Below are 26,535 nucleotides of genomic sequence, written 5' to 3'. Positions count from 1 at the left end.
TATATCCAGAGCTGCTTTCACTTTTTTTTAAATGAAATTACAAGATGTTGTGAACACAGCATTAGCAAGCAACAAACACTAAATAATTTTGGGATAGATCACAAAGTAGTTTACATGGCTAGCTTTTTTCTTTAGTTACCAGTCAGGAAAATTAGAATAATCTAATAGATTTTCATTTTTCAATGGACCTCACCAGATGTCAAATATGTGAACTATTGACTTCATTGATTGACAATAATATTCATTATCACCACATTATCTTCCAGCGTATCAGCCAATGTTTGTATTCTTGCAGCTTATTATCAGAAATAAAAGTACTGCTAGCATAATATGGTGTTGCCGAGCTATCAACATGAAAGGCATTTACATTTCAAAGACAATAGTTCAAACATGTTATGTGTTTAACAGTTGGAAATAGTGTTCAAAAACGATATTTTATTTTGTTAAAAAATCTTCTACCACCCCTATGATGATCGAGAAGGTATAAAACCATTGCGTTATATTCTGTGCCATTAAATATGCTTATCGGTGTTGAACTAATAAAGCAAACATGTTTATTATTATATTTTCAACACAGGCTAGTACTAGGCCAAGGAAGTGGCAAATTGGATCTGATGACATATCTTGGAACAACCGCGCCCCCTGGCGAATCTTCACAGCCATCAATTCTGTATAATTATTGGATGGGGATGGTTGCCTTGTACCGGTAGGTTTGATTCAAGGATATTACTTACGTTCGTTCATTCGTTTACCGCAGGGCTCTCGAACTCTGTTCCCGGAGATAGGTTTTCGCTCCAACCCTAATCTAGCCCACCTGATTCTAATACATAGCTGGTTGATAAACTGAAACAGGTTAGTTAGTTTACAACTGGGATTGGATTGAAAACCTATAGTATGATAGCTCTCCAGGAACAGGATTGGAGAGCCCTGGAACTTTATCGACTCCTTTTACTGATGTTTTGAATCGAAACTAGTTGCAAACAGATACCGATTGTAGATTTGACAATCATCCAGAAGGTAATTAAAAGTTACTTTAGTTGATTTACATCATGTTTGTCAATCATTTCGTAACAATGTCAAATATGAAATCTCACCTGTCAATTAAGCATCTACAGTAGATAGATGTATACTGTTGTAGCCTAGGTAGGGCATAGAGGCAATTTGATACAATATTCCTTTTCAAGATAGTAAGTCTCCAATAGTCTCTGAACAGACAGAAATAAACTACTATGATAAAACCAAGTAGTCATATTCCTTTGGAGACCCTATTAACTGTGATAAAATATAAAATATAATTAGGCTATAGCCTTGTCAATTAAATAGCCCATACAACTGACTGTCCAGCCTGGTCTGTTGGTCCCTGCACAGGATTATTGGCCAACATTGGCCACTTGAACACTGGGCAATTAGCCTACAAGTAGAGCAATTCACGTGCAAACATTGCATTTCTTCAATATTTGATGTTGAGATCAGGCAGGATATAGCATAATTAGGAAGTTAGTGACAATAGTGTAATGTCATTTAAATCATGTGGGCTACAACTTCAATATTGACTTTTACACACAGCTTCATTCTCTCATTTGAGATGCTCAAAATAATAGGCCTGGCCTGCTGATTTTGTGCTGAAGTGAAGTCCATGCAAATGTACAGAAACTCATACACTTTACATTTTGATAAATGTCATTTTAAGCTCTTTCTCTATAATCAATTCAAACCGTGGAAGGAGAACGGATGTTTGATTTTACAGTCATGTGCATCATTATACCATTTTGTAATGTTTAGATGCATAGGGGGGATTTTATGTTTCACAAAAGGAAGCGGATCACAGATAAATTGGACAGCTTTTCTAATGCAGATGTGAGATGTTAACTAACACTTCTGTTGTTGATTGTAGGAGCTGGCAGGCCTCTGATTGAAGAGGAATGGCACATTGGGAGAATCAGATGCATCTGTGCTTTGAACCAGCGCCCTGTCTTGTCTGTGATTGAGAAGGGAAGGGGAAAAGACTGACAAATATTACACAAGGTATTTTAATTTACTAAATTAGGGGTCCAAATGGAAGGGAAAGTTTTGTGCTTTCAAGAGATCACTTAGATCCATAGGCTATGTATAGGCTGACCCAATGCATCTGGTCTGAATTCACATGTCTCCTGTGGTGTTTCTAATCATCAGACAATCTTATTGCATATGCTAACTTTACATTACAAACTACTTTGTTAGTGAAAGGATCACATGTTCACTGGTGTGGAAATTATTGTAGCCTATAATGTATATAAGTAGTATTGATTTGAATATTTCTTAAAATGCAAATAATTGTTTCACATGTTTATGTAGACTTTAGGATGTAGTGATTGATGTATGCAGACTTGGGTCAAATTGATGTCATATAATTTGGTGCACATAGGCAGTGTACCTGGTAAAATGAATCCTGCATAGTTTAGGTACTTGACAAGTCTATTTGACCCAGGTCTGGATGTATGTAGCCATACATTTCAGCCACTTTAACTAATAAATGGGAAACAAGTTTCAAGCTTTTATTAGTCATATATACTGTACAGGATACACATGGTATACATTATCCAATGAAATGTTTACTTGCAGGTTCCTTCTTGACAATGCAACAACAATAATAAAATATAAGAATATGAACATAAGGTAAATGGCTCACTAGAATAAACATTTTGTAACAGCCTTGAAAACAGTAGTTCCAGAGAAGGGCATTGAGTGTGGTCTTCAGATGCGGCTAACAATGTCCCCCTGACAGTCATCTGTCATTTACTCTTCCTGTGTCCTCCTTTAGTCTGTCTGACATCTCCGAACAAATAAGCCCCAATACACAAACACAGACTAGGGCCCACTCTAGGAAAACCAGCCCCTCTTCTTATGTTTGTGTGACAAAATAGGCAAGGCAAATCCTGCAGTGGAATAAGATAATCATCAACATGTGAAGAGCCTCCCAATCCACATCCTCACTCCGGCCCTTGGATTAACTGTCTGTTTGGCTAATCATTTTAATCTGTCCGAGGGGCAGAAGGGGTGATGGGTTTGGAATAAACATCTAATCCCCTTGGCCCCTCCTCCCCACACAAGTGATGGGCCATACATGGTGCCCCTGATCAACTAAAATGGCTGCTAGACAGACAGAAATAAACACTGACATACAGTTGCCAGACTGGGCTTGCTTTATATTGTCCAGTGGAATGTACACATCAGGGTGTGTAGGCTGTGTAGGTGTGTAGGGTACAGCACAGGTTCACATGGGCAGGGGCTGTCTGGAACACCTGTGCAGATGTAGACAACAAGAAGAAGAGTCAATGGGAAGGCATTTGTTATAAATAAATATATATTATATATTAAATGTACTTAAGTATTGATCAAAATATTTGATCAATCAAGTGTCCATCCTTTGGGATGATTTTAACATATAGGAACATTTAATACCAACCAATTTGTAATCATCTCATCCTGCAAACTAACATTACTTAGAACTATACTACAAATAGGCTACTACATGTATGCCTCTGGATCAATTCAATATTCTCAACCCATAACAATCCAATAACTATGCTGTGTTTAGGAGTTTTCTTACTGCAACTTATTCTTTTTTTTGCCACAAACATCACTAGACTTCTCAACGATATGGAGGAGACTGAATTTTACAAATGCTTTGTATAAAATTGAAGGATATAAATTGTATAAAATCCCTTTACGATTTTAAAGGAATGGTGTTTAAATGAATCTATAAAATATACTGATACAATATAATCTGGTGAAATTAGTTACCGTTTAAAGTATGGCACTTCTGATGTCCTGATGTGGACGTTGTTTTTAATGTCACACTTTTGTTGAGATAGTATATCGTTCCCCCTGCCCAACCCCCTCATTCTCAATATGCGAATGACTGACTGGGAGGGCCAGGTGTTTATAAGGGCCCCCTGATGTCAGGGGACCACTTTCTCGCTCTGAGCTTCTCTGCTACTGTAGTTGTCTTCTCCTTGCTGGACAAGACACCCGTTGGGAAGATTTCTGATGGATTTTCTCCGTGCCTGCGTTTTGTGTGCTGCGGCTTTATTCACTGTGTCCAAAGCTTTCACGCACAAGGACATGAAGGATACCCTGCTTCAAAAACTAGGACTGGATGAAGTTCCGAAAATTCACAAAAGGGATTTGGAGAATCTTGTAATGCCTGCGCATATTAAGAATAAATACCTGTCAATGCTGAAGCTGCACCACGAAAGGCGGCGCAGGTCTCTGCCAAGCTTGGCGGGGATTCTGAGGGGAATCCCAGGAAATGCAGGTAAGATCATTTTCTAGTAGGCCTGCTTGAGACGTAAAAATAGCAATATATTGCTTGGATGTTATACATACTTGTTGCAGACCGAGTTTGGCACAGGTGCACAAATGACTGTTTTGTGTACTCGCATTTTGTGTGCACTCATAGTTTCAACCCATGCATGTTTGTGAGAATTTTAGACTCAATACTTAATACTTTCTATGTTCTGTTCTATTAGACATCTATGGGGAGTTTGTGTACTCAGACACCACTCGGCAACGGATGGTCTTTGACATGGACACCCGCATCCCCCATAATAGCGAGGTGACCATGGCCGAACTGAAACTGTACAAGAAAGCCCCTCCTCACAAGCGCTCCATGCCCGAGAGGAGGAACCACCGTCCGGTTAACAACGCCAGAGTCTCCATCTACTGGGTAGAGATGCTGGAGAACGGCTCCAACACAACATCTCTGGTGGACTCACGGTAAGATTTTACGCAAAGCCATTTCATGTCCAGATAATTTCCTTTAGGCAATGTGTTGTTCTTTGTTCTTATAATGTAGAACCTATGTGCAAGGTTTTTAATCAACCATTTATTTCCTGTAGGTTGATCCCCATCCATGAGACTGGCTGGATAAGCTTTGATGTCACACAGGGTGTGCACTATTGGTCAAAGACGCAGCAGAAAACACCTATGAACCTAGAGGTGTGGATCGAGGGCGAGAGACCTGGCAGCTACGCGGCAGAAATGGCCAAGAGTGTCCACTTTACCACCCAGGACCAGACGGAAAACACCTTGGGAAAACCTGAGCTGATCCTCTACACACTCAACCTCGAAGAGTTTGGGTAAGGCGCGCTGTTATACAGATTCAAAATATATATTTTTAAATTGTTACGTTGGTCCAGTAACAATTACCCTACCTTTACGCATCAATTAGTGCAAGTTAACTAACGACTCCCTATTCATTTTCTGTTTAGGTCTCGAGGTGACTGTGAAATCAATCCAGATAAGGACACGTGCTGCAGAGAAAAATACTTCATCAATTTCCGCGCGCTCACGTGGACCCAGTATTGGATAATCGAACCAGCGGGCTACCAGGCCTACCGATGCGCTGGAGGGTGCAAGCAGCCCAAGCGAAACTACGGCTACGGGGAGCGGAAGTGTACCATCGCGGAGAGCGCCCCGCTGCCCATGATGTACCTGGTCAAGAAGGGTGACTACACGGAGATAGAAGTGGCCGAGTTCCCCAACATGATCGTGGAGTCGTGTGCCTGCACCATGGACAACATCTCCATAGTTTGAAGTCAAGCGTTGTAGACTGGGCAGGGCACCTCCAAATTAACTCCAAGTACTTTTCTATTGAAAGTGGGAATATAATAAGAGGGAGCATGACAGATCTCTTGAGACAAATTCTATTCACAAGCACTTTGTATTATTTTTTTGTAAATAATTCATTCATAATTTAGACTTCATGAGTTGTATACTGTATTACTCAGAAAAAACGGTCTGATTTAGTCTCAAATGTTATATTTTTAAGCTGTAAATACTATGGATGATTTCAGAATTAAATATACTTTTTTTTTTATTAAGAAGTCTGATTTTGTTATTTTCCACAAGGCATGATTGGGAAAATCACACTCAGGCTACAGACCTCAAGGCATCCTTACACCCATCACACTATGTCAGGCTACAGACCTCAAGGCATCCTTACACCCATCACACTATGTCAGGCTATAGCCATCAAGGCATTCTTACACCCATCACACTATGTCAGGCTATAGCCATCAAGACATCCTTACACCCACCACACTATTTCAGGCTATAGCCACCAAGAAATTCTTACACCCATCACACAAACAGTACACTTGTCTCCAGCTAAGCCTACACCTTATCTCCCTATTTGGCACTGTATTTAGTTGGTACTAAGTCAATAACAGATCTAATGACTAATAACTTATTTCAGTGAAGGAGCATTAGGTATGCGCTGGCATGGTTAAACAGATTTGTTGAGCATCGGCTTCCTGACTGAGTGTGCTGGCTGTTTGCTTCCAATAGGGAGCAGACACTGTCACAAAATCTCAGAGCGCATATTTACAGCTCCATGTTTACATCTGGTTTAGCAGATAAATAGGCCTCAGACATAGTCCTGTGAAGAGAACTCTATAGACAATATCAAGGCTCAATTTGCAGCCTGCGAGGGGGGTCTTGTCATTTTAATGGGGTACATAAGGCTTTAGAGCTGAGGGCAGTCTGGGTACACATATCAAAGTCAATACCAGGAGACAATCCCAGGCACCCTGTTGTGTGCTCCTGGTTTGGAAAAGCAGCTGGTGTCATCCAGACTTCTGAAATGTTAGATTCAGCAGCAATAGACAGCTAGGTTTCCTTTTACATCACGTTCAGATATAAAGTTAACCTTAAGGGCAGGTTTCTCAGACACAGATTAAGCCTGATCTTGGACTAAAAAGTACTTTTAATGGAGATTCTAAATGAATATTTTTAGTCCAGTACTACGATTAACTGTGTCCAGGAAACCTCCCCTTGGAGATTGAGGGAGAAGCTCTATTTTGTATAATAAAAAAAAAATCAATTTCATCAGCGTCATTCACTTTATTGACAAAAATACTTGAAAAACATAACTGAAACACAAAATATCAAAACATTTTTTCAATAAAAAGAGAGATCTCAGCAGGAAGATAAGCCAAAAGTTACCTACAACTTAATGAGTATATTAAATTGAATAGTACTCAGTTAAAGTAATACACATTGCTGAAACAAATGACTTTAATGAAAAATGTATCTGTTTGGTTGAGTTATTTTTCACTTGCTTTATCACGAAGCATAACGGAAATCAGTTCATGGTCATCCATACAATTTGGAATGATAAGAGAAGAAAAACGGTGGTCAACTATATACAGTACACCATGTTCATAAAATGTTAAATAAGCTAATGAAACAATCACAAAATGGACTCGCAATACAATGGTTTTCAGTGATCTAGAAACAATGTTATAGTGGAACACACATCACTTTAACACTGCTGGTAGGCTACTCGGCCTGAGCTGCATGAGGTTAAATGTAAGAGCTGCCATTGTCCAGCTACACCGCCACCAATCCATTTGATCAGAGGGTTCACACAACTTAACCATATGACTCTGACTTGGTTTGAACCTGGATCGTCTGTGTGACAAGACTGTTAGCCCACTGATCTTAAGCCAACGCTGTAGCATTCGGGAGTTAACGCAAGTCTTCAGGTCTCTGGAACCTCCATTACACACACACTACAGAAGGAGAGTTTTGAATGTTTCAATGTCGCTCACATCTAGTATCAGTGAGGGTATTGGTGGGTATACACTGACATGACGTAGCCCTTTATTTGCTGGTGTAAATGCAAACTGCTGTAGTTTTTACCACCACCCATTTTCAATATAGCATACAACTGAGTGTTGAACATGTGCTAAACCAGCCACATAATTGATATACTCTTCCATTAAAACAGTGGTTTAAATTAGCCTGGTCCCAGATGTTTGTGCTCTTGCCATCTCCCATTGACAATGAGTGACAAGGAGTTGGCATGATAGCACAGACTGGCAATCAGGCTAGGTTCAAATAGCACAGAACATTAAACGTAAACAATGGGGAAATGTTTTGTTTGGTCATGTAGGACTAGCCTAATGTGTAGTCTTATTTACAAACGCAGCAATCAAAGCTTAACCAGGTTATAAAAATGCCACAACACCAAATAAACATATGGAAAAATTAAATAAAAGTACACTTCAATCTACACCCGAGAAGCAAGCCTCGTCAGGTTCCACAATCAGTAATGTGCCCTAAATATCAAGACATATACAATTCACAAAATGACAATATCAAAGGCATAATGTAGTGCTAAAATGGCTTCCAATATCCTACGGAAACTGTCCTATAGAAATGACTTTGCTCAAATAGTTATTTAAAGTACAATGCATCCAGATGAACAGGGGTGTCATCAAAAACTGAAAACATTTGCAACGAAAAACTAGTTTCTATTGGAGGAACTCCGGTTTCAAAAGCTCCCTCCCCGTTTAACTTGCTCCCTAGGGAATACACCCCTAGTCGCTCTTAGTTTATTCTTATTGAGAATCTTTTGCATCATTGAAGATGGAAAGAAAAGCTAGTTGTGCATCAATGATGGATGAATTACATCAATAGGTAGCATAATGTGAAGCGCCAACTGTGGTGAGATGAGGGCGGATGTCCTTGTTGTTTGAAGTAGCAAACCAGGCCATTGCCCATTCAAAAGGTACTTTAGGTAACCTTTGAACTCAATTAAAAGTCATAAGCCATAGAAGTTTGTAAAAAAGCAAATATGTTGTTTATTGTAGATCTATGGAGTTTAGATTACATGCTTGACGTTATAATGAAAAATAACAATAGACAAATCTAATAATGGCGTTTGACGCAAAATAACTGTTTGTTGCTTACGGACTACATATACAATCACTAACAATAATATTGCTACCATGCCTCAAAAGATGGTTCCTTTCAGTTAGTAAGTGTTCTCACTCCTTATACAACAAACAATATTTACATTTAGTAAAAAAAAGAAGAAAAGCACAACCATGAAAATCTTTCAGACATTTCACTGAAGCAGAGCAAAAATGTTGTGCTATATTTCTCAAACATGGGATTTTTTAAAAGCATGGGATTTCTTTAAAATTTGGAAAAATATCATAAAATGTACAAAATCAAATGAAAAAACCCATAAAGCTTCAAAGAGACTCCTTTCCTCATGTGGAATGTTGCTCCATAGTCTTGTCGTATTTTTTGTTTTTAATTTAAAAGTTGGTTCTAGAAAAAAAACAGGTGGTGGGAGAGACGGACGTCTGTGGCTCGTGGTGAGTTTCCATTATTTTCCACCAGTCCTTTTGATCAGAAAGTCTTTAATAGTATCCTGGCTGATACTGCTGTCTCCATGGCTTCTGGTTCCATAACTGGGGACAGAGATACAGGGAGTTAGACGCAGACAGAAATAAATAAAATAGAAACAAACAAACAAACAAATATATATATATATATATATATATATATATATATATATATATATATATATATATATATATATATATATATATATATATACACACATATACATATATACACACACACACACACACACACAAAAGTATGTGGACACCCTTCAAATGAGTGGATTTGGCTATTTCAGCCACACCCATTGATGACAGGTGTATTAAATCGAGCATACCTTTCTCAGTGACTGTCAATGTGGCATAGTCATAGGATGCCACCTTTCCAACTAGTCAGTTCGGCAAATTTCTGCCCTGCTAGAGCCGCCCCAGTCAACTGAGTGCTGTTATTGTGAAGCGGAAACATCTAGGAGCAACAACGGCTCAGCAGCGAAGTGGTAGGCCAAGCATGCTCCTCGATTGAAACACTCATCACCAACTTCCAAAACTGCCTCCGGAAGCAACGTCAGCACAAGAACTGTTTGGCAGGAGCTTCATGAAATGGGTTTCCATGGCCGAGGTGCCGCACACAAGCCTAATCGTCCAACATTAGTTCACTAACGCTCGTGGCTGAATGGAAGCAAGGACCCGCAGCAATGTTCCAACATCTAGTGGAAAGCCTTCCCAGAAGAGGGGATGCTGTTATAGCGGCAAAGGGGGGACCAGCTCAATATTACTGCCCATGAATTTGGAATGAGATGTTCAACAAGCACATGTCCACATACTTTTTTAGTGTAACTAGGTCAAAACCACATCATGTACATTTTCCCTCAAAGCAGTTACCAGCAAAGTCAGTGGTATCAATTGTAGTACAAGGCTAACAAGTTAGGATTTGCCTTTTGACATCAAACAGAAACTCACCCCTTGCTGCCAGCTCTGGTTGAAGGCCTGAGCCTTGTCCATGCCGAAACCAAAGCCTCCACGTCCTCCAGCATTCCTGCTGTCCACAAATCCCCTGCCACGTCCTCCAGCGTTCCTGTTGTCCCCAAATCCCCCGCCACGTCCTCCAGAGTTTCTACTGTCCCCAAATCCGCCACCACGACCTCCAGCATTCCTGCCATCACCAAATCCGCTGCTCTTATTGCCAAAGTTTCCACGGCTGCTGCTTCCTCTGGGCTGGAACCCCTGGGGAGGGAACACACTTATTAACATCTCCCTATTCAATTCACTATGGTAACATTAACCTTTTCTAACACTATTTGGATAGTCTCCTAAAGATGGTTTAGAAATGTTCAACTATCCACCAACCCTAATCCTAGCAAGTTGCTAATATCAACAAGTTGCAGTCGATCGTTTGAGCATCTGCACACCCTCTATAGGGGAATATTCAAATAAAGCAGGACCAATGTGTATTTCTCCATTGCATCAACCCAACCCACCTGGTTAAAGTTGACCCTGTTTCCTCCGCCGCCCCGGCTCATGTTGGCTCCACCTCCCCGGCTCATGTTGGCTCCACCTCCCCGGCTCATGTTGGCTCCACCTCCCCGGCTCATGTTGGCTCCACCTCCCCGGCTCATGTTGGCTCCACCTCCCCGGCTCATGTTGGCTCCACCTCCCCGGCTCATGTTGGCTCCACCTCCCCGGCTCATGTTGGCTCCACCTCCCCGGCTCATGTTGGCTCCACCTCTGTTCATTGGTGGACCGCCCCTGTTCATGGCTCCACCTCTGTAGCCCATGTTGCCCCTAATTGGTCCCCCTCTTGGGGCCCCACGCTGGGGGGCCATGAGGCCGCCGCCCCTGTTGAAGTTGCCCCGGTTGGCGAATCCACCCCTGAAGGCTGGAGGGGGCATGAAGCCTCGAGGGGGGCGAGTGAACCCACCACGAGGACCTGGAGCTGGGTGGGGGCAGACATGTTGGACACACACATCTTTAATGATTAGGAAGCCATTTCTCTACTACTCAATAATTAAAGGAGAAATTAAAGTGTAAGGGCAGAGGCCTTTGATTGGAAAAAGTGGTTTGATTGGACTTCACCTGTCCAGTTCTATCAGATAAGTGCACACAAAACAAGGAACATTTTAGCAATTGGTTGCTAGGCTAAAACTGACCAATATGGCCAACAACCCACCTCCTCTGAAGTTGCCCCTCTGCTGGAAGCCTCCTCGTACAACTCCTCTCTGGCCGGGTCCTCCTCCACGGTTGAACTGGTTCTTGCCTCTGCCTCCACCCCGGACAACACCTCCTCTATTGGGGGTCAAGGCCCCCTGGTTGGGCTTCTTCTCAGCCGGCAGGGCCGCCTTGCTCTCCTCCTTGTATTGCTCCACTAGCTTGGAGGACTCCTCCTTCTGCAGCTCAGCGTAGCTCACCTCAGCGAAGCTGTCGCCCTCCTCTGGCAGGGTGAAGAATCCTACACGAGAAGAGCCATTAAACGATGGTCAAGTAACAGCCCCAATGAAAGACTAGTGTATGAATAATAGCTATGATGTCCACCATAACAAAAAAAAATAGATTTGAAGTGATGAAGGATCATGGAAAGCGCTGTGTTCTTTCCACCAGGTCCAGAGGCAGGGGTAGTGCCCCTGACAGAGTTTAGGAGAGGGTCGCTCTGCCCCCCTGATGTGGCCACTTGTGACAGACAGCCACGACTGGGCAAAGCGTCGAGGGGTTAGCCATGCTTATATGAAAACGAGTCTGTTTTTTGGGAGGTTAAAATCAGTGTACGTGTCCTTACCGTATTACTACAACTTCCTGAAGGCTTCTGGATTAGTGATAACAATAGCTAGCTTTTTAGCACAGGAGGCCAGTCTACTTTTAACACTTATTAGTATAGTAGCTCACGTTGTTACCTTTCATTTTGAGGAGAGCGTGCTCGGGCACGTCTTTGCCGTCGCTCTCTGCTTTCTTCTGGGCCCTCTCCTTGTAGTCGTCGTCTGAGGGGCAGACCACCACAGCCTTCCGCTGGTACCCAGCAAACAGACACATCTTCCTCTTCTGGCCTGGGGCAGACAGGTTGGTCTGGGGAGAGGAAGGATGGGGGAAATGACTAATAATGTTGACTGATTGTGGGAGTAGAAATAAAAAGGATTTGGGCTGCTTTGTTGGCACTTTATATAGGCCAGTGCTAGACTGTCTCTCATACAAGCCTTTCTACCCTATATCATGACGTACGCATCAGTATTTACATACAGTATACCGTTTGTTCCATGTATATTCAAAGATTAATACTTTATTCACAATACGACAGACTAAAAGGTCAGTTTAAAGTGTATGAAATCATTGGCTGTGATTGTATAGAATATGAAGACTTACATGGTCCAGGATATAGTTCCTCTTCTTGCGAGCAGCGATCTCAATGAACTTGCCCAGGAAGAGAGGAGCACGCTGGGAAATGGCCGTGAGCTTAGTTGTGTCCTTCGCCTGACGCTTCAAGCTGCCAATCTACACAGAGAAAAATTAATAGCTGTGCCACAAGATACCACATATACATAGGACAGGTTATTACCGTGCCAAATGACCAGGGACTGCTTATACAACCATTAGGATCAGACCAATGTTCCCTCTAAGCTGCGCACAGCTCCCCCAGGACTGCGACGCAGAAGAAATATCAGCCCGCACAGAGAAGCACGAGATTAGAAATTTGAGTGACGTTCAGAGTTCTCCCCCTTAGTTAAAACTATCAACCTATCCCCTTACTTTGGGAATTGTGTTCAAATCAATGCAAGAGTCACTTTCAAAGCAACATACCGAAACAAAATTAACTTTGCAAGACTTGGTATGCAGAAACTATGCAAGAGACTGTTGTAGGCAGAACGCATCGGGGTAGGATTCTATTGTATTGACATGCACGAATCAAACCGTGCAGCATAACAAATCAGAGCTGCAGTAGGCCTATATGCAAATAGACCATTGCCATATGTGGATCTGTGCCACTCACTTTGAGCTGGAATGCGTTTACAGCATGAGTGGTCGTGAGTAGATGCACTTGTTTTGAGATCAAAGTGAGAGCTGCATGTTCATATCCTCTGCTAGTTAGTGAGTTATTAGCCCAGTTATAGATCATTTGTAGTCAGCAATGGTGGAGGGATTGCACCCTACACCTGCATTGCTCGCTGTTTGGGGTTTTAGGCTGGGTTTCTGTACAGCACTTTGATATATCAGCTGATGTAAGAAGAGCTTTATAAATACATTTGATTCGAAGAGAACAAAACATGTACAGGTCTTTGTCTTAAAGGGCAGGGTTGTATTTTGAGACAGGTTTGAATAATCTATGTAGCCAATAGGAAGAGGGTAGCATAATGTGTCTGATTCTGTAATAATGGTATGGGATTTTATTTGGAAAGTGGTTTCTTACATCAAACAACATTGTCACCTCCTTGTCCGATATACAAGTGGATAAACAGGTTAATGTAGGCTGAATGATTGTATAGCTATTTCCGTGTTAAAATGTTATGGATGCATTTTCTCCATTGTTTTTGATGGTTGGCCACTCTGGTCTACATTATAATGAAATAGCTATAGTAGCCTACTTGACCACTGTCTGAAACTAACTTAAAGCAGGTACAGCCTCAGTGATCACAGTAAACGTGTGCTGGAAGTTGCAAAGAATTTTCACAACATTCAAGTTTGCGCTCAGACCTGAAATTTGTTCAGTGCCTACATGTTTTTTTTAGGGAACATTGTGAAATTAACTTCCAGTCCTATCCAAACTAAATTGACAGACAACTAGAACCCCATTCTCAGAACAGTACAGAGAGAACACATTCTAAAATACTGGAGGCTCCAAACACCATGAGTCAAAACACTGACCATCATCTTCTCCACGATGGTGTCGCTGCCCAGGATGTAATATTTCCCAGGGTTCTCCTGGATGTGCTTGTTCACCCAGGTGGTCTTTCCTGAGCCGGGCAGGCCTACCATAGCAATCACCTAAAATAACACACATATACACAACAGATCAGTAACGATGGTAGAAGGAGTTATGCACATACATGTGAGAAAAAGGCATGTTTTATTTTTTGTATCTGTTACATTTTGCTAGACGTTTATTCTGAAATATTGGTTGAACCCAAGGATAGATCCCATTGCTAGGGAGGCCTTCGTGTCAAACAAGTCACTGTCAGTGACGTTATGGGTTCCCATAGTTACCTCACACTCCTTCTTGGTGTTGGGTCCCTTGGGTCCGCGTACACGGTCGTCCATGGCGACCTGCTGCAGGAAGGTGTAGCCCTCTGGCTGGGGGAAGTAGGGTGTTTCCATCTGGCCAAAGTTGAACTCCACAGAACAGTTGTGGCAGATGACATGGGGGAAGAGAGCTCTCCCTGCCAGGGACTCCTTACTGACCTGGAAGGCCACAACTGGCTCCTTACCATTCTTAGAAAAGGAAATCTCCACCTCCTCGCCCTCAAAGTTCTGCAATAGAAAATAATTATATACATACATACATACATACATACATACACACACATACATCTACAGTGCCTTGCGAAAGTATTAGGCCCCCTTGAACTTTGCGACCTTTTGCCACATTTCAGGCTTCAAACATAAAGATATAAAACTGTATATTTTTGTGAAGAATCAACAACAAGTGGGACACAATCATGAAGTGGAACGACATTTATTGGATATTTCAAACTTTTTTAACAAATCAAAAACTGAAAAATTGGGCGTGCAAAATTATTCAGCCCCTTTACTTTCAGTGCAGCAAACTCTATCCAGTAGTTCAGTGAGGATCTCTGAATGATCCAATGTTGACCTAAATGACTAATGACGATAAATACAATCCACCTGTGTGTAATCAAGTCTCCGTATAAATGCACCTGCACTGTGATAGTCTCAGAGGTCCGTTAAAAGCGCAGAGAGCATCATGAAGAACAAGGAACACACCAGGCAGGTCCGAGATACTGTTGTGAAGAAGTTTAAAGCCGGATTTGGATACAAAAAGATTTCCCAAGCTTTAAACATCCCAAGGAGCACTGTGCAAGCGATAATATTGAAATGGAAGGAGTATCAGACCACTGCAAATCTACCAAGACCTGGCCGTCCCTCAACTTTCAGCTCATACAAGGAGAAGACTGATCAGAGATGCAGCCAAGAGGCCCATGATCACTCTGGATGAACTGCAGAGATCTACAGCTGAGGTGGGAGACTCTGTCCATAGGACAACAATCAGTCGTATATTGCACAAATCTGGCCTTTATAGAAGAGTGGCAAGAAGAAAGCCATTTCTTAAAGATATCCATAAAAAGTGTTGTTTAAAGTTTGCCACAAGCCACCTGGGAGACACACCAAACATGTGGAAGAAGGTGCTCTGGTCAGATGAAACCAAAATTGAACTTTTTGGCAACAATGCAAAACGTTATGTTTGGCGTAAAAGCAACACAGCTGAACACACCATCCCCACTGTCAAACATGGTGGTGGCAGCATCATGGTTTGGGCCTGCTTTTCTTCAGCAGGGACAGGGAAGATGGTTAAAATTGATGGGAAGATGGATGGAGCCAAATACAGGACCATTCTGGAAGAAAACCTGATGGAGTCTGCAAAAGACCTGAGACTGGGACGGAGATTTGTCTTCCAAAAAGACAATGATCCAAAACAAAGCAAAATCTACAATGGAATGGTTCAAAAATAAACATATCCAGGTGTTAGAATGGCCAAGTCAAAGTCCAGACCTGAATCCATTCGAGAATCTGTGGAAAGAACTGAAAACTGCTGTTCACAAATGCTCTCCATCCAACCTCACTGAGCTCGAGCTGTTTTGCAAGGAGGAATGGGAAGAAATGTCAGTCTCTCGATGTGCAAAACTGATAGAGACATACCCCAAGCGACTTACAGCTGTAATCGCAGCAAAAGGTGGCGCTACAAAGTATTAACTTAAGGGGGCTGAATAATTTTGCACGCCCAATTTTTCAGTTTTTGATTTGTTAAAAAAGTTTGAAATATCCAATAAATGTCGTTCCACTTCATGATTGTGTCCCACTTGTTGTTGATTCACAAAAAAATACAGTTTTATATCTTTATGTTTGAAGCCTGAAATGTGGCAAAAGGTCGCAAAGTTCAAGGGGGCCGAATACTTTCGCAAGGCACTGTATATCACACACACACTGCTCAAAAAAATAAAGGCAACACTTAAACACAATGGAACTCCAAGTCAATCACACTTCTGTGAAATCAGACTGTCCACTTAGGAAGCAACACTGATTGACAATACACAACATGCTGTTGTGCAAATGGAATAGACAACAGGTGGAAATTATAGGCAATTAGCAAGACACCCCCAATAAAGGAGTGGTCACCACTGTAGGTGGTGACCACAGACCATTTCTCAGTTCCTATGCTTCCTGGCTGATGTTTTGGTCACTTTTGAATGCTGGCGGTGCTTTCACTCTAGTGGTAGCGTGAGACGGAGTCTAAAACCCACACAAGTGGCTCAGGTAGTGCAGCTCATCCAGGATGGTACATCAATGCGAGCTGTGGCAAGAAGGTTTGCTGTGTGTCAGCGTAGTGTCCAGAGCATGGAGGCGCTACCAGGAGACAGGCCAGTACATCAGGAGACGTGGAGGAGACCGTAGGAGGGCAACAACCCAGCAGCAGGACCGCTACCTCCGCCTTTGTGCAAGGAGGAGCACTGCCAGAGCCCTGCAAAATGACCTCCAGCAGGCCACAAATGTGCATGTGTCTGCTCAAACGGTCAGAAACAGACTCCACGAGGGTGGTATGAGGGCCCGACGTCCACAGGTGGGGGTTGTGCTTACAGCCCAACACCGTGCAGGACGTTTGGCATTTGCCAGAGAACATCAAGATTGGCAAATTCGCCACTGGCGCCCTGTGCCCTTCACACTGAGCACGTGACAGACGTGACAGTCTGGAGACTCCGTGGAGAACGCTCTGCTGCCTGCAACATCATCCAGCATGACCGGTTTGGCGGTGGGTCAGTCATGGTGTGGGGTGGCCGCACAGCCCTCCATGTGCTCGCCAGAGGTAGCCTGACTGCCATTAGGTACCGAGATGAGATCCTCAGACCCCTTGTGAGACCATATGCTGGTGCGGTTGGCCCCGGGTTCCTCCTAATGCAAAACAATGCTAGACATGTGGCTGGAGTGTGTCAGCAGTTCCTGCAAGAGGAAGGCATTGATGCTATGGACTGGCCCACCCGTTCCCCAGACCTGAATCCAATTGAGCACATCTGGGACATCATGTCTCGCTCCACCCACCAATGCCACGTTGCACCACAGACTGTCCAGGAGTTGGCGGATGCTTTAGTCCAGGTCTGGGAGGAGGTCCCTCAGGAGACCATCCGCCAACTCATCAGGAGCATGCCCAGGCGTTGTAGGGAGATTATACAGGCACGTGGAGGCCACACACACTACTGAGCCTCATTGACTTGTTTTAAGGACATTACATCAAAGTTGGATCAGCCTGTAGTGTGGTTTTCCACTTTAATTTTGAGTGTGACTCCAAATCCAGACCACGGGTTGATAAATTTGATTTCCATTGATAATTTTTGTGTGATTTTGTTGTCAGCACATTCAACTATGTAAAGAAAAAAGTATTTAATAAGAATTTCATTCATTCAGATCTAGGATGTGTTATTTTAGTGTTCCCCTTATTTTTTTGAGCAGTGTATATATATATATAAATATCAAAATACATATACATTTAAGCTTGTAGTTTCAATGGAACATTGACAGGTCAAAATGTTTGGTACCAACAAGGAAGTCGTCAAACCGGTTTAGGTGGAAATGTTTTACTTTATGAACAGAGGGTGTGGCAGACAAATCATGTTTTCATATAAATAAATATTTTGTGTGCGTTTGCCTCATTGATGAGGAATTCTTGACATAAAATTAATTCTAAAATCGGCCTGTCCATTTACATTATGGCAACTATTACAAATAAATGGAGGCCGGCTACTTACGATGAGGCAGCAGATGACGTCGTTCTCATCGTAAGTCTCTCCAAAATCTTCTGTCACGCAGTTGGTAGTCTTCTTGCCTTTGCCAGAGTAGGCATAAGAATGCTCCTCCTCACCTGCAATGACACAATACAACTCACATCAGACATGATACACAGTTGACTGGTTCAGGGAACTAAAAGTAGAGAATTAGAAATGTATCATGAAATTATTTCTGGATTTCAGTGTTTCTGCACTCATTTCATAGTCACCTTGCAAACTACAACTGAAACAGGCTATATCATTTCAAGTTACATGTCATGCTTCCTAACAGCCTTTAGAGAGAGCCAACACCCCATAAGAACCATTCTATTTTTGGAGAAAAAACCCTATAGAATGATAATACTGACCGAGGAGCAGACTGCCAGTAGCCATGGACCATCCAACCTGGACCTCATGGACCTCCATGTTCTTACTGAAGATGTGCTTCACTGGAATCTTCTCAGTTAACTAGAACCACAATAATACATTGGTAATGTTAGTATGATGGCTTACAAATAAATAAAAAATTATGTTAATACTAAAGTGATTATTTTGCCTTTATGGCCTATTTATTTTCTTACCTACCTACATTTGCACACACTGTACATAGATTTTTCTAGTGTGTTATTGACTGTACGTTTGTTTATGTGTAAGTGCTGATGTTGTCGCACTGCTTTGCTTTATCTTGGCCAGGTTACAGTTGGAAATGACAACTTGTCGTCAAATGGCCTACCTGGTTAAATAAAGCTGAAATAAATAAATAGCAATTTGAGGGCACAACTAGGTGATAAAATCTGATGGCGCATTTATATTATAAAATAGAGAAAAATGATTATGGGTGTCTGAGGTCAAAACATTACGAATTCATAATTACTAATGAAATGACAACTGGGCTAGACAAGAGAAGCAGTGTTTCTCCTTACCTTCATCTCGTAACAGGCCTTGCCCTGGGTCAGGCCGTACGAGGCCCTGCCCCCAGACCAAAGGTAGGCAAAGCTCTCCATGGTGAGAGAGGACGCACTGTACCGGTCCCGGGACACCTTGAAGTGCAGGTCGCAGTTATCTGATGACAAAAAAACACATCAATTATTCAGTTATCTTCTCAGTTCCCTGACATGCCATATAGTGTGTCCCATCACATTTGTCTTTAAGCCCTATTCCTATACACTAGAAGAGACGTGAGAATATTGAACGACATGGGAAACAGACAGCGAGGTGGAGCTATGGCTTCTGAGCAGGCGTTTGTAGAGTGAGTAAATAAACCCAGCACTGTCGGCCACGCTATACACCAAACATCACTCACAGTTGTCCAGGCAGACTGTTGTATCGTCAAACTCTTCATCTTCCTCTTCCAGGGGTGGCAGTGGAGACTTGAGACTAGACCTGAAAGAGAACAAAGCCAGTCAGTAACAATGTCAGAGAATTAGAACCTGTCGCACAACCAGAATGCCCTACCAGGGTGGCCATCCGGTTGGGATGACCTCTCTGAAGAAGAGGGCATCGATGGAAATAGTCCAGAACAATATGGGCGGAAATAGAACTCCAACATTTAAGCTTCTGGGGTCCGGTGTATTTTAAAGAAATCACGACAAGACAAATACATACCTGCAGTGGTCCACTGATGCCTCAAAGAGATGGAGAATTATTATTAAATAAATATATATATATATTAACTAGTCCTAGGGGCTATATTTCTTATTATAAAAAGCCTTAATAGCCAATAGGCCTTCTTGTGTGCAGAAACTGTGTTTATGGCTGTGGCTATTCCTGGTAGGGTCAAGAAGGATAAAAAGATGCTGGATGTATTTAACTGTGTGGAGCTGCTCTCACTAAAGGTGAAATCTGCAGCCCCATGGTCATGGAACAGAGGGGCAAACAAGCTAGTTCCACATAACCTAGATGGGCATAAACTGTACTCTAGGGACTATAGTGATAACAAGCTGAATATTGTGCTACACTGACTTAAAACTTGAAGGAATTCAGAAACAGAATCAAGCCGTTTCCCAGGGGGAAGAGTTGTTTATAAAACTAGCCTACAAATATTTACACTGGCGAGGATTACAACATGAGGATAAATGTCTGTCCACAGAATGTAGACGGAAGCCTTTGCAGGATTAAACACTGCCCCGGGATTAAACACTGCCCCGGGCACAGGAAGAGAAACACCATAATGTAGCATTGATAGAAAATGTGAGTCTCTGCACCAATTAGAACAAGAGATAGTCACGTGGGAGGGGGTTTAATTCACATTTGTACCAACACTGTTTGGGTTGGTAATTTTACTCTGTCCTCAAATGCACTGTGCTTAGATTAAAATGTAAATGAAGTGGTCATTTGTATTTTAATCATTTAGCTGACACTCTTACCCAGAGCGACTGACAGTAGTGAGTGGGTAAATTTGTTTGCACGTTTTTCTCTCCACACTAGACCTGACTATATATGTAGTCGGGGAACCACTAATTGCACCATCTTTGGCTTATCTACACATTAGTCAGACTGCACTCAGACCAAGGATCATATAGTCTTGCCAGAGGTTATCCAGGGTGGTGCGATGGCGATTCCATGATTGATTTAGCCAAAAGCTACTAAGGCCTCTGCTGCACAGTCAATGGTTTCTTAGTTTACACCAGTCAGAGCAGGTTTTTTCAACCCTGTTCCTGGAGAGCTACTGTCCTGTAAATTCAGTACAACCCTCATCTACCGCACCTGATTCAAATAATTTGCTGGTTGATAAACTGAACCAGGTTAGTTACAACTGGGGTTAAAATGAAAACCTACAGGAGGATAGCTCTCCAGGAACAGGGTTGAAGAAACTTGGGCTAGAGTGACATCTTGATGACAAGATAACAGCCCACTTGGTCAATGAAAAAAACAAATATAGTTCCAGATAAACACGGAGGCGGTTTCCCAGACAGATCAAGCCTAGTCTTGGACTAAAAAGCTCAATGGGAATCTCCATTTGAAGTACTTTGAAGTACCCTGGAAACCAGCCCATGATGCACAGTGTGACTGTACGGCGAGAAAGCATTCCTGTAAAAAAAAACATCAACCACACTGAATAAAATGACAAAGTGGAGAGAGACAATCAGAAAAGACAAATACTATGCGAGCAGGAACAATGAGTAGTCCGTGGAGAGTACCAATCTGCAACTCGAGCGTCCAGGAAAAAGTTCTACATCCTTGTACCCTTACGCAACCCCCCCCCCCCCACTACTACTCTCTCATGCATTTATTTTTTTAGCAGTGTTGCGTCACCTTGTCAGTGTACACAGTAAACCTTCCTGCACAATGAGACCGAATGGGGAACAATAGAACATTACTGTTCATTCCTCTTGCTATATTATGCAGTCCATTTAGGGGTGCATGTGGTCACTGCATGGGTTAAATGGTAAGGTTCATTTAAAAGCCAGGGATGACCCTCAATTCAAACATGTATGAATCTTAAGTAATGTTGACAAGAGTAAGTTAAGTGAGGGTTTTGTCGCTAGTTAATGCATTGGCGCTTAAAGCCAATACAGTTCACATAGCTGTGATGGCGCTTCAGACATACCAAAGGCCATTTTGTCTCCCATCCTTACCAGCTGTATTTGTTCTCTTCAATAAATTCAAAGTAGCCCCTTCCATGTTCCTCCCGGCGTCTCTTAACACCCTTCTTATTCTTCTGATCAGCATTCGTGTCTTTGTCCGCATCCCCTTTGGAAATAAAAGAAAAATATAATGAGGTGCTCCTTTATTGAAAGGATAGGTCGCACTGTGACTGTGGTAGGGTTAGCCCACACAGATGACTAACTACTAGTCCATTAGGACCTCATTACTTTCATTGAATGTGATGGAAGACAGTAGAAGGCTAAGGCTGCTTTGACCAGGGAGTAAGGTTGGTTACATTGTAGCCGGCCAACAATTGGAGGACATATGTGAGGAGATGTAACGTTAAACACAGTAAAATGGGTACAATAACCCAGCTACGGTTAGAGTTACTATTAATTAAAAAAGGTCAGGGAAATAGACCATTGTCCACCTGTCTCAGATGTTGCGGTCAATACAATAGCATACTGCGACAAGTCAGACAAAAAAAAACAACTGCAGACTATTTTTGATTGACCCCCTTCCCCCACAATAGCATTCGCGACTAACTAGCTAGTTAGCTTAAAAGCTAGTTAGCCACTTCTTGCTCGTTCATTCAAAATATCTTAGCCAGCTAGTGTTATCTAAATCAGATAACTAGCCAACTACTGTTTTCAAATACTTGCCTTTAGCTACGTTTCTAGAACCAGTTTGAGAACCCGTTTGTATAGGAATTTAGGATACTCCGAGTCATATAGTTAACCATTGAGAACCACGAGCCCACCAGCGCCTGCATAATATTGTCCACCGTCCGCTAGAATCGCGAGCTAGCTATTCTAGTTAGCAACTACACAAAAGAATGCTAACTATGTTAGCTATGCTAACCACCCATTCAGCGAAAATTACATCAAGCGTGAGTCCAATGGTAGTCTCCATGCAGTACGTTAGGACCAAGTTAAACAATATTACCCCAATTTTCTAGCTACACTACCCTATCTAATCAATATACATCAATCCGGCTTCACGAAAACACCCCGTATAGCAAAAAACATGTGACAACCAGTCCAGGGATTTTCAAATGGAACCAGCGACTCACCCTCTGCTGGCTGATCTCCAGGCTCACCATCCTCTGCGTCTAACGTTATTTTCTCCATGTCGTCCACACCTTCCTTCAACATTGGATCCATGTCTTCATCTTCCACCTCGCCCATTTCGTCGTCCTCCTGAGCCGCGTTCTCCTCGCATTCTACGGCGGGGTCTCCCTCTCCGTTTCCATTCTCCTCCTCCTCGTTGGCCTCCATGCTTTCTTCGACCGGATCCTCGTCGTCTTCTTCGTCTTCCCCCATGTCCTCTTGATCATCAGCGGCCCCAGAGCTGCCTCCCTCCGCGGCCTCCAGCCCAATGGGATCATCTCCAGCCAGGGCCTCTTCGTCAAGCGCGGCCTGCAGCCGGTCCATCAACTCGGCCTTCAGCCCCTTGTCCGACAGCTGACGCTTTTTCAGCTCGTCCTTCAACTCGTTAACTTTCAGTTTTTTTACGTTAATTGAACTCATTTTTATATCTGTATAAAAATACTAAACTGAAACACGATTTAAAATGACAAATATGGGAAATTCTGTAAGGACGCCACGCTATGCAAATTGATGTAGCTGCTAGCTATATTTAACTGCGCCAAATGGCAGTAGCGTTACTAGCACTTTTCAATGGCAGAAGGGCTTGTCGGCGCAAATGGTGGTACCAGACCCCTCCCGTATTCAAGTGTTGGGGAAGGACATGGGCGTGGATTACCGTAATAACTGATAGAGCAGCTCAAAGGACTAAGAAATATAAAATCTAATTTGATTTGTCATATGCGCCGAATCCAACAGGTGTAGTAGAGACCTTACAGTGAAATTCTTACTTACAAGCCCTTTAAAACCAACAATGCAGTTTTAAGAAAAATACACAAAAAAATAAATAAAGTAACAAATTATTAAAGAGCAGCAGTAAAATAACAATAGTGAGGCTATATACAGGGTACCGGTACATAGTCAATGTGTGGGGGCACCGGTTAATTTAGGTAATTGAGGTAATATGTACATGTAGGTAGAATAATTAAAGTGACTATGCATAGATAATAACAGAGTAGAAGCAGCATAAAAGGGGGGGGGGGGGCAATGCAAATAGTCTGGGTAGCCATTTGATTAGATGTTCAGGGGTCTTATGGCTTGGGGGTAGAAAGGGAAAGAGGGATACCAAGACAGTTGTACAACTGAATGCCTTCAGCTGAAATGTGTCTTCTGCATTTAACCCTACCCCTATGACTAGGGTGGCTGGAGTCTTTGACAATTTTTAGGGCCTTCTTCTGACACCAGCTGGTAAAGAGGTCTTGGATGGCAGGAAGCTTTGCCCCAGTTTTGTTTTTATTTATCTGTTATTTTACCAGGTAAGTTGACTGAGAACACATTCTCATTTACATCAACAACCTGGGGAATAGTTACAGGGGAGAGGAATGAGCCAATTGTAAACTGGGGATTATTAGGTGACCGTGATGGTTTGAGGGCCAGATTGGGAATTTAGCCAGGACACCGAGGTTAACACCCCTACTCTTACAATAAGTGCCATGGGATCTTTAATGACCTCAGAGAGTCAGGACACCCGTTTAACGTCCCATCTGAAAGACGGCACCCTACACAGGGCAGTGTCCCCAATCATTGCCTTGGGGCATTGGGATATTTTTTAGACCAGAGGAAAGAGTGTCTCCTACTGGCCCTCCAACACCACTTCCAGCAGCATCTGGTCTCCCATCCAGGAACTGACCAGGACCAACCCTGCTTAGCTTCAGAAGCAAGCCAGCAGTGGTATGCAGGGTGGTATGATACTGGCATACGGCCCAGTGATGTACTGGGCCGTATGCACTATCCTCTGTAGTGCCTTGCAGTCGGAGGCCGAGCAGTTGCCATACCAGGCAGTGATGAAACCCGTCAGGATGCTCTCGATGGTGCAGCTGTAGAACCTTTTGAGGATCTGAGGACCCATACTAAATATTTTCAGTCTCCAGAGGGGGAATAGGTTTTGTCGTGCCCTCTTCATGACTGTCTTGGTGTGCTTGGACCATGTTAGTTTGTTGGTGATGTGGACGCCAAGGAACTTGAAGCTCTCAACCTGCTCCACTACAGCCCCGTCCTTATGTACATATTCTTTATCCCCTCACACTGTGTACAAGACAGTAGTTTTGGAATTGTTAGTTAGATTACTTGTTGGTTATTACTGCATTGTCGGAACTAGAAGCACAAGCATTTCGCTACACTCGCATTAACATCTGCTAACCATGTGTATGTGACAAATAAAATTTGATTTGATTTGATTTGATTTGATGAGAACAGGGAAGTGTTTGGTCCTCCTTTTCCTGTAGTCCACAATCATCTCCTTTGTCTTGATCACGTTGAGGGAGAGGTTGTTGTCCTTGCACCACATGGTGAGGTCTCTGACCTCCCTATAGGCTGTCTTGTCGTTGTCTGTGATCAGGCCTACAATTGTTTTGTCTTCGGCAAACTTAATGATCCAAGCTGTCTATGCGCATTTTGGAGATACCAAGCACAGCGGGCTACATTTTTAGCCATGATAATAAATAAGTACATTAAAAATGACCCCAAGGACACACACACACATGTATTCAATTATCTGTCCATAAAGACCTATTCTGAACAGTGGAGGCTGGTGGGAGGAGCTATAGGAGGATGGGCTCATTGTAAGGGTTTACATATGTTTGTTGTTTGATACAGTTCCATTAATTCCATTCCCATAGGGTGGCGCACAATTGGCTCAGCGTTGTCTGGGTTTGGCTGGGCTAGTCTGTCATTGTAAATAAGAATTTGTTCCTAACTGACTTGCCTAGTTAAATAAAGGTTAAATAAAAAAACAAAAATGATCATTTACAATGACCGCCTTCCCACCATTCTAAGAATAGATCCTCTTCCTGCCGACCTCTCACTTTCTCCTCCAATGAGTTTTGAGAAGGAGGTGAGGAGAGAGGGCGCGAGGAGAATGCAATTGAGATTCTCCCAGACTCCTCCTTAAAAGATCACAGAGAATCACTCCAACTTCTTCCCAGACACTCCAACCATAAAACCCACAACATGACTTTGTGGCAGCTTGGGGAGAGTTCAGTTCACTTGAACGTTTACTACATTGAGGAAACGATTTACTGAATGCCACATTTTCCCCAAACGTTCTTGTACATTCTTGAACATACTTTGAGGTACATATGCTCCATTTGGTGTGTGTCCCGGGGTGTGGCTTGAAGCAATGACTGACATATTTTGGTTAACTCTCGACCCCAATTTCAGTCGTTGCCCAACCCCCTCAAATCTTCAAAAAATGCATTCAGGTTAGAAGTTGTGGTTGGGTGAATCGCTCATAAATATTCCTTTTGGGGTTGTGTAAATGATCCCCAACATTTTGGGGGATCAGGTACCTGTCCACTGCCACACTCTGATAATAAATGTATGTGAATCACAAAGAAATACAGCTCTGAACTGTGAGTTAGCTCACTGTGTTAAGGTGCCTAAATCCGGACATTTATTGGCACTTATGGTGTAAATTCGAATCCACAACAGGCCGCAAAATAAATTATTCGCAATGTCACATTTATTGCGGTATTGTGTTGGGAGGAAAAGTGATTATCATCTTGAAGATCAAATCCCAGAGTTGACAAGGTTCAAATCTGTTGTTCTGCCCCTGAACAAGGCAGTTAACCCACTCTTCCTAGGCCGCCATTGAAAATAAGAATTTGTTCTTATCTGACTTTCCTAGTTAAATAAATGTAAAAAAACAAC

The 26,535-nt window shown here is 42.6% G+C and overlaps 2 protein-coding genes across 3 annotated transcripts; one reads left to right on the top strand and one right to left on the bottom strand.

Moving 5' to 3' along the window:
• Positions 1-4,029: 4,029 nt before the first annotated feature.
• On the top strand, positions 4,030-5,577 carry LOC139407853 (left-right determination factor 2-like). Its single transcript, XM_071151722.1, has 4 exons — positions 4,030-4,297; positions 4,512-4,758; positions 4,881-5,120; positions 5,253-5,577. The coding sequence occupies exons 1-4, from the start codon at positions 4,030-4,032 to the stop codon at positions 5,575-5,577; spliced, it is 1,080 nt and encodes a 359-aa protein (XP_071007823.1).
• Positions 5,578-6,870: 1,293 nt separating this feature from the next.
• LOC139407324 (heterogeneous nuclear ribonucleoprotein U-like) lies at positions 6,871-23,454 on the bottom strand. Of its 2 annotated transcripts, XM_071151010.1 has the most exons (15): positions 22,815-23,425; positions 21,733-21,847; positions 19,458-19,537; positions 19,078-19,217; positions 18,523-18,622; positions 18,137-18,249; positions 14,367-14,630; positions 14,028-14,147; positions 12,531-12,659; positions 12,068-12,236; positions 11,350-11,628; positions 10,906-11,115; positions 10,661-10,857; positions 10,143-10,406; positions 6,871-9,248 (listed from the first exon to the last, which is right to left on the bottom strand). In XM_071151010.1, the coding sequence occupies exons 1-15, from the start codon at positions 23,269-23,271 to the stop codon at positions 9,198-9,200; spliced, it is 2,688 nt and encodes an 895-aa protein (XP_071007111.1). In that variant the 5' UTR covers positions 23,272-23,425; the 3' UTR covers positions 6,871-9,197. The 2 variants fall into 2 exon arrangements, with proteins under 2 accessions (XP_071007111.1, XP_071007110.1); XM_071151009.1 differs by having other exon boundaries at positions 10,661-11,115; positions 22,815-23,454.
• Between the last annotated feature and the right edge of the window lie 3,081 nt (positions 23,455-26,535).

This window comes from Oncorhynchus clarkii, chromosome 4, assembly GCF_045791955.1.
Source record: "Oncorhynchus clarkii lewisi isolate Uvic-CL-2024 chromosome 4, UVic_Ocla_1.0, whole genome shotgun sequence".
Taxonomy (NCBI): domain Eukaryota; kingdom Metazoa; phylum Chordata; class Actinopteri; order Salmoniformes; family Salmonidae; genus Oncorhynchus; species Oncorhynchus clarkii.
The sequence above is the reverse complement of the archived record's forward strand: the minus strand, read 5'-3'. Positions and strand labels throughout refer to the sequence as shown.

Coding starts and splice junctions, on each gene's coding strand:
- LOC139407324 (XM_071151009.1), bottom strand. CDS start 23,271: ATGAGTTCAATTAACGTAAAAAAACTGAAAGTTAACGAGTTGAAGGAC. Junction 18,250..18,522: donor TACTGGCAGTCTGCTCCTCG/GTCAGTATTATC, acceptor GTGTCATTGCAG/GTGAGGAGGAGCATTCTTAT. Junction 14,148..14,366: donor ACACCAAGAAGGAGTGTGAG/GTAACTATGGGA, acceptor GTGTTATTTTAG/GTGATTGCTATGGTAGGCCT.
- LOC139407853 (XM_071151722.1), top strand. CDS start 4,030: ATGGATTTTCTCCGTGCCTGCGTTTTGTGTGCTGCGGCTTTATTCACT. Junction 4,298..4,511: donor GGGAATCCCAGGAAATGCAG/GTAAGATCATTT, acceptor CTGTTCTATTAG/ACATCTATGGGGAGTTTGTG. Junction 4,759..4,880: donor ACATCTCTGGTGGACTCACG/GTAAGATTTTAC, acceptor TATTTCCTGTAG/GTTGATCCCCATCCATGAGA.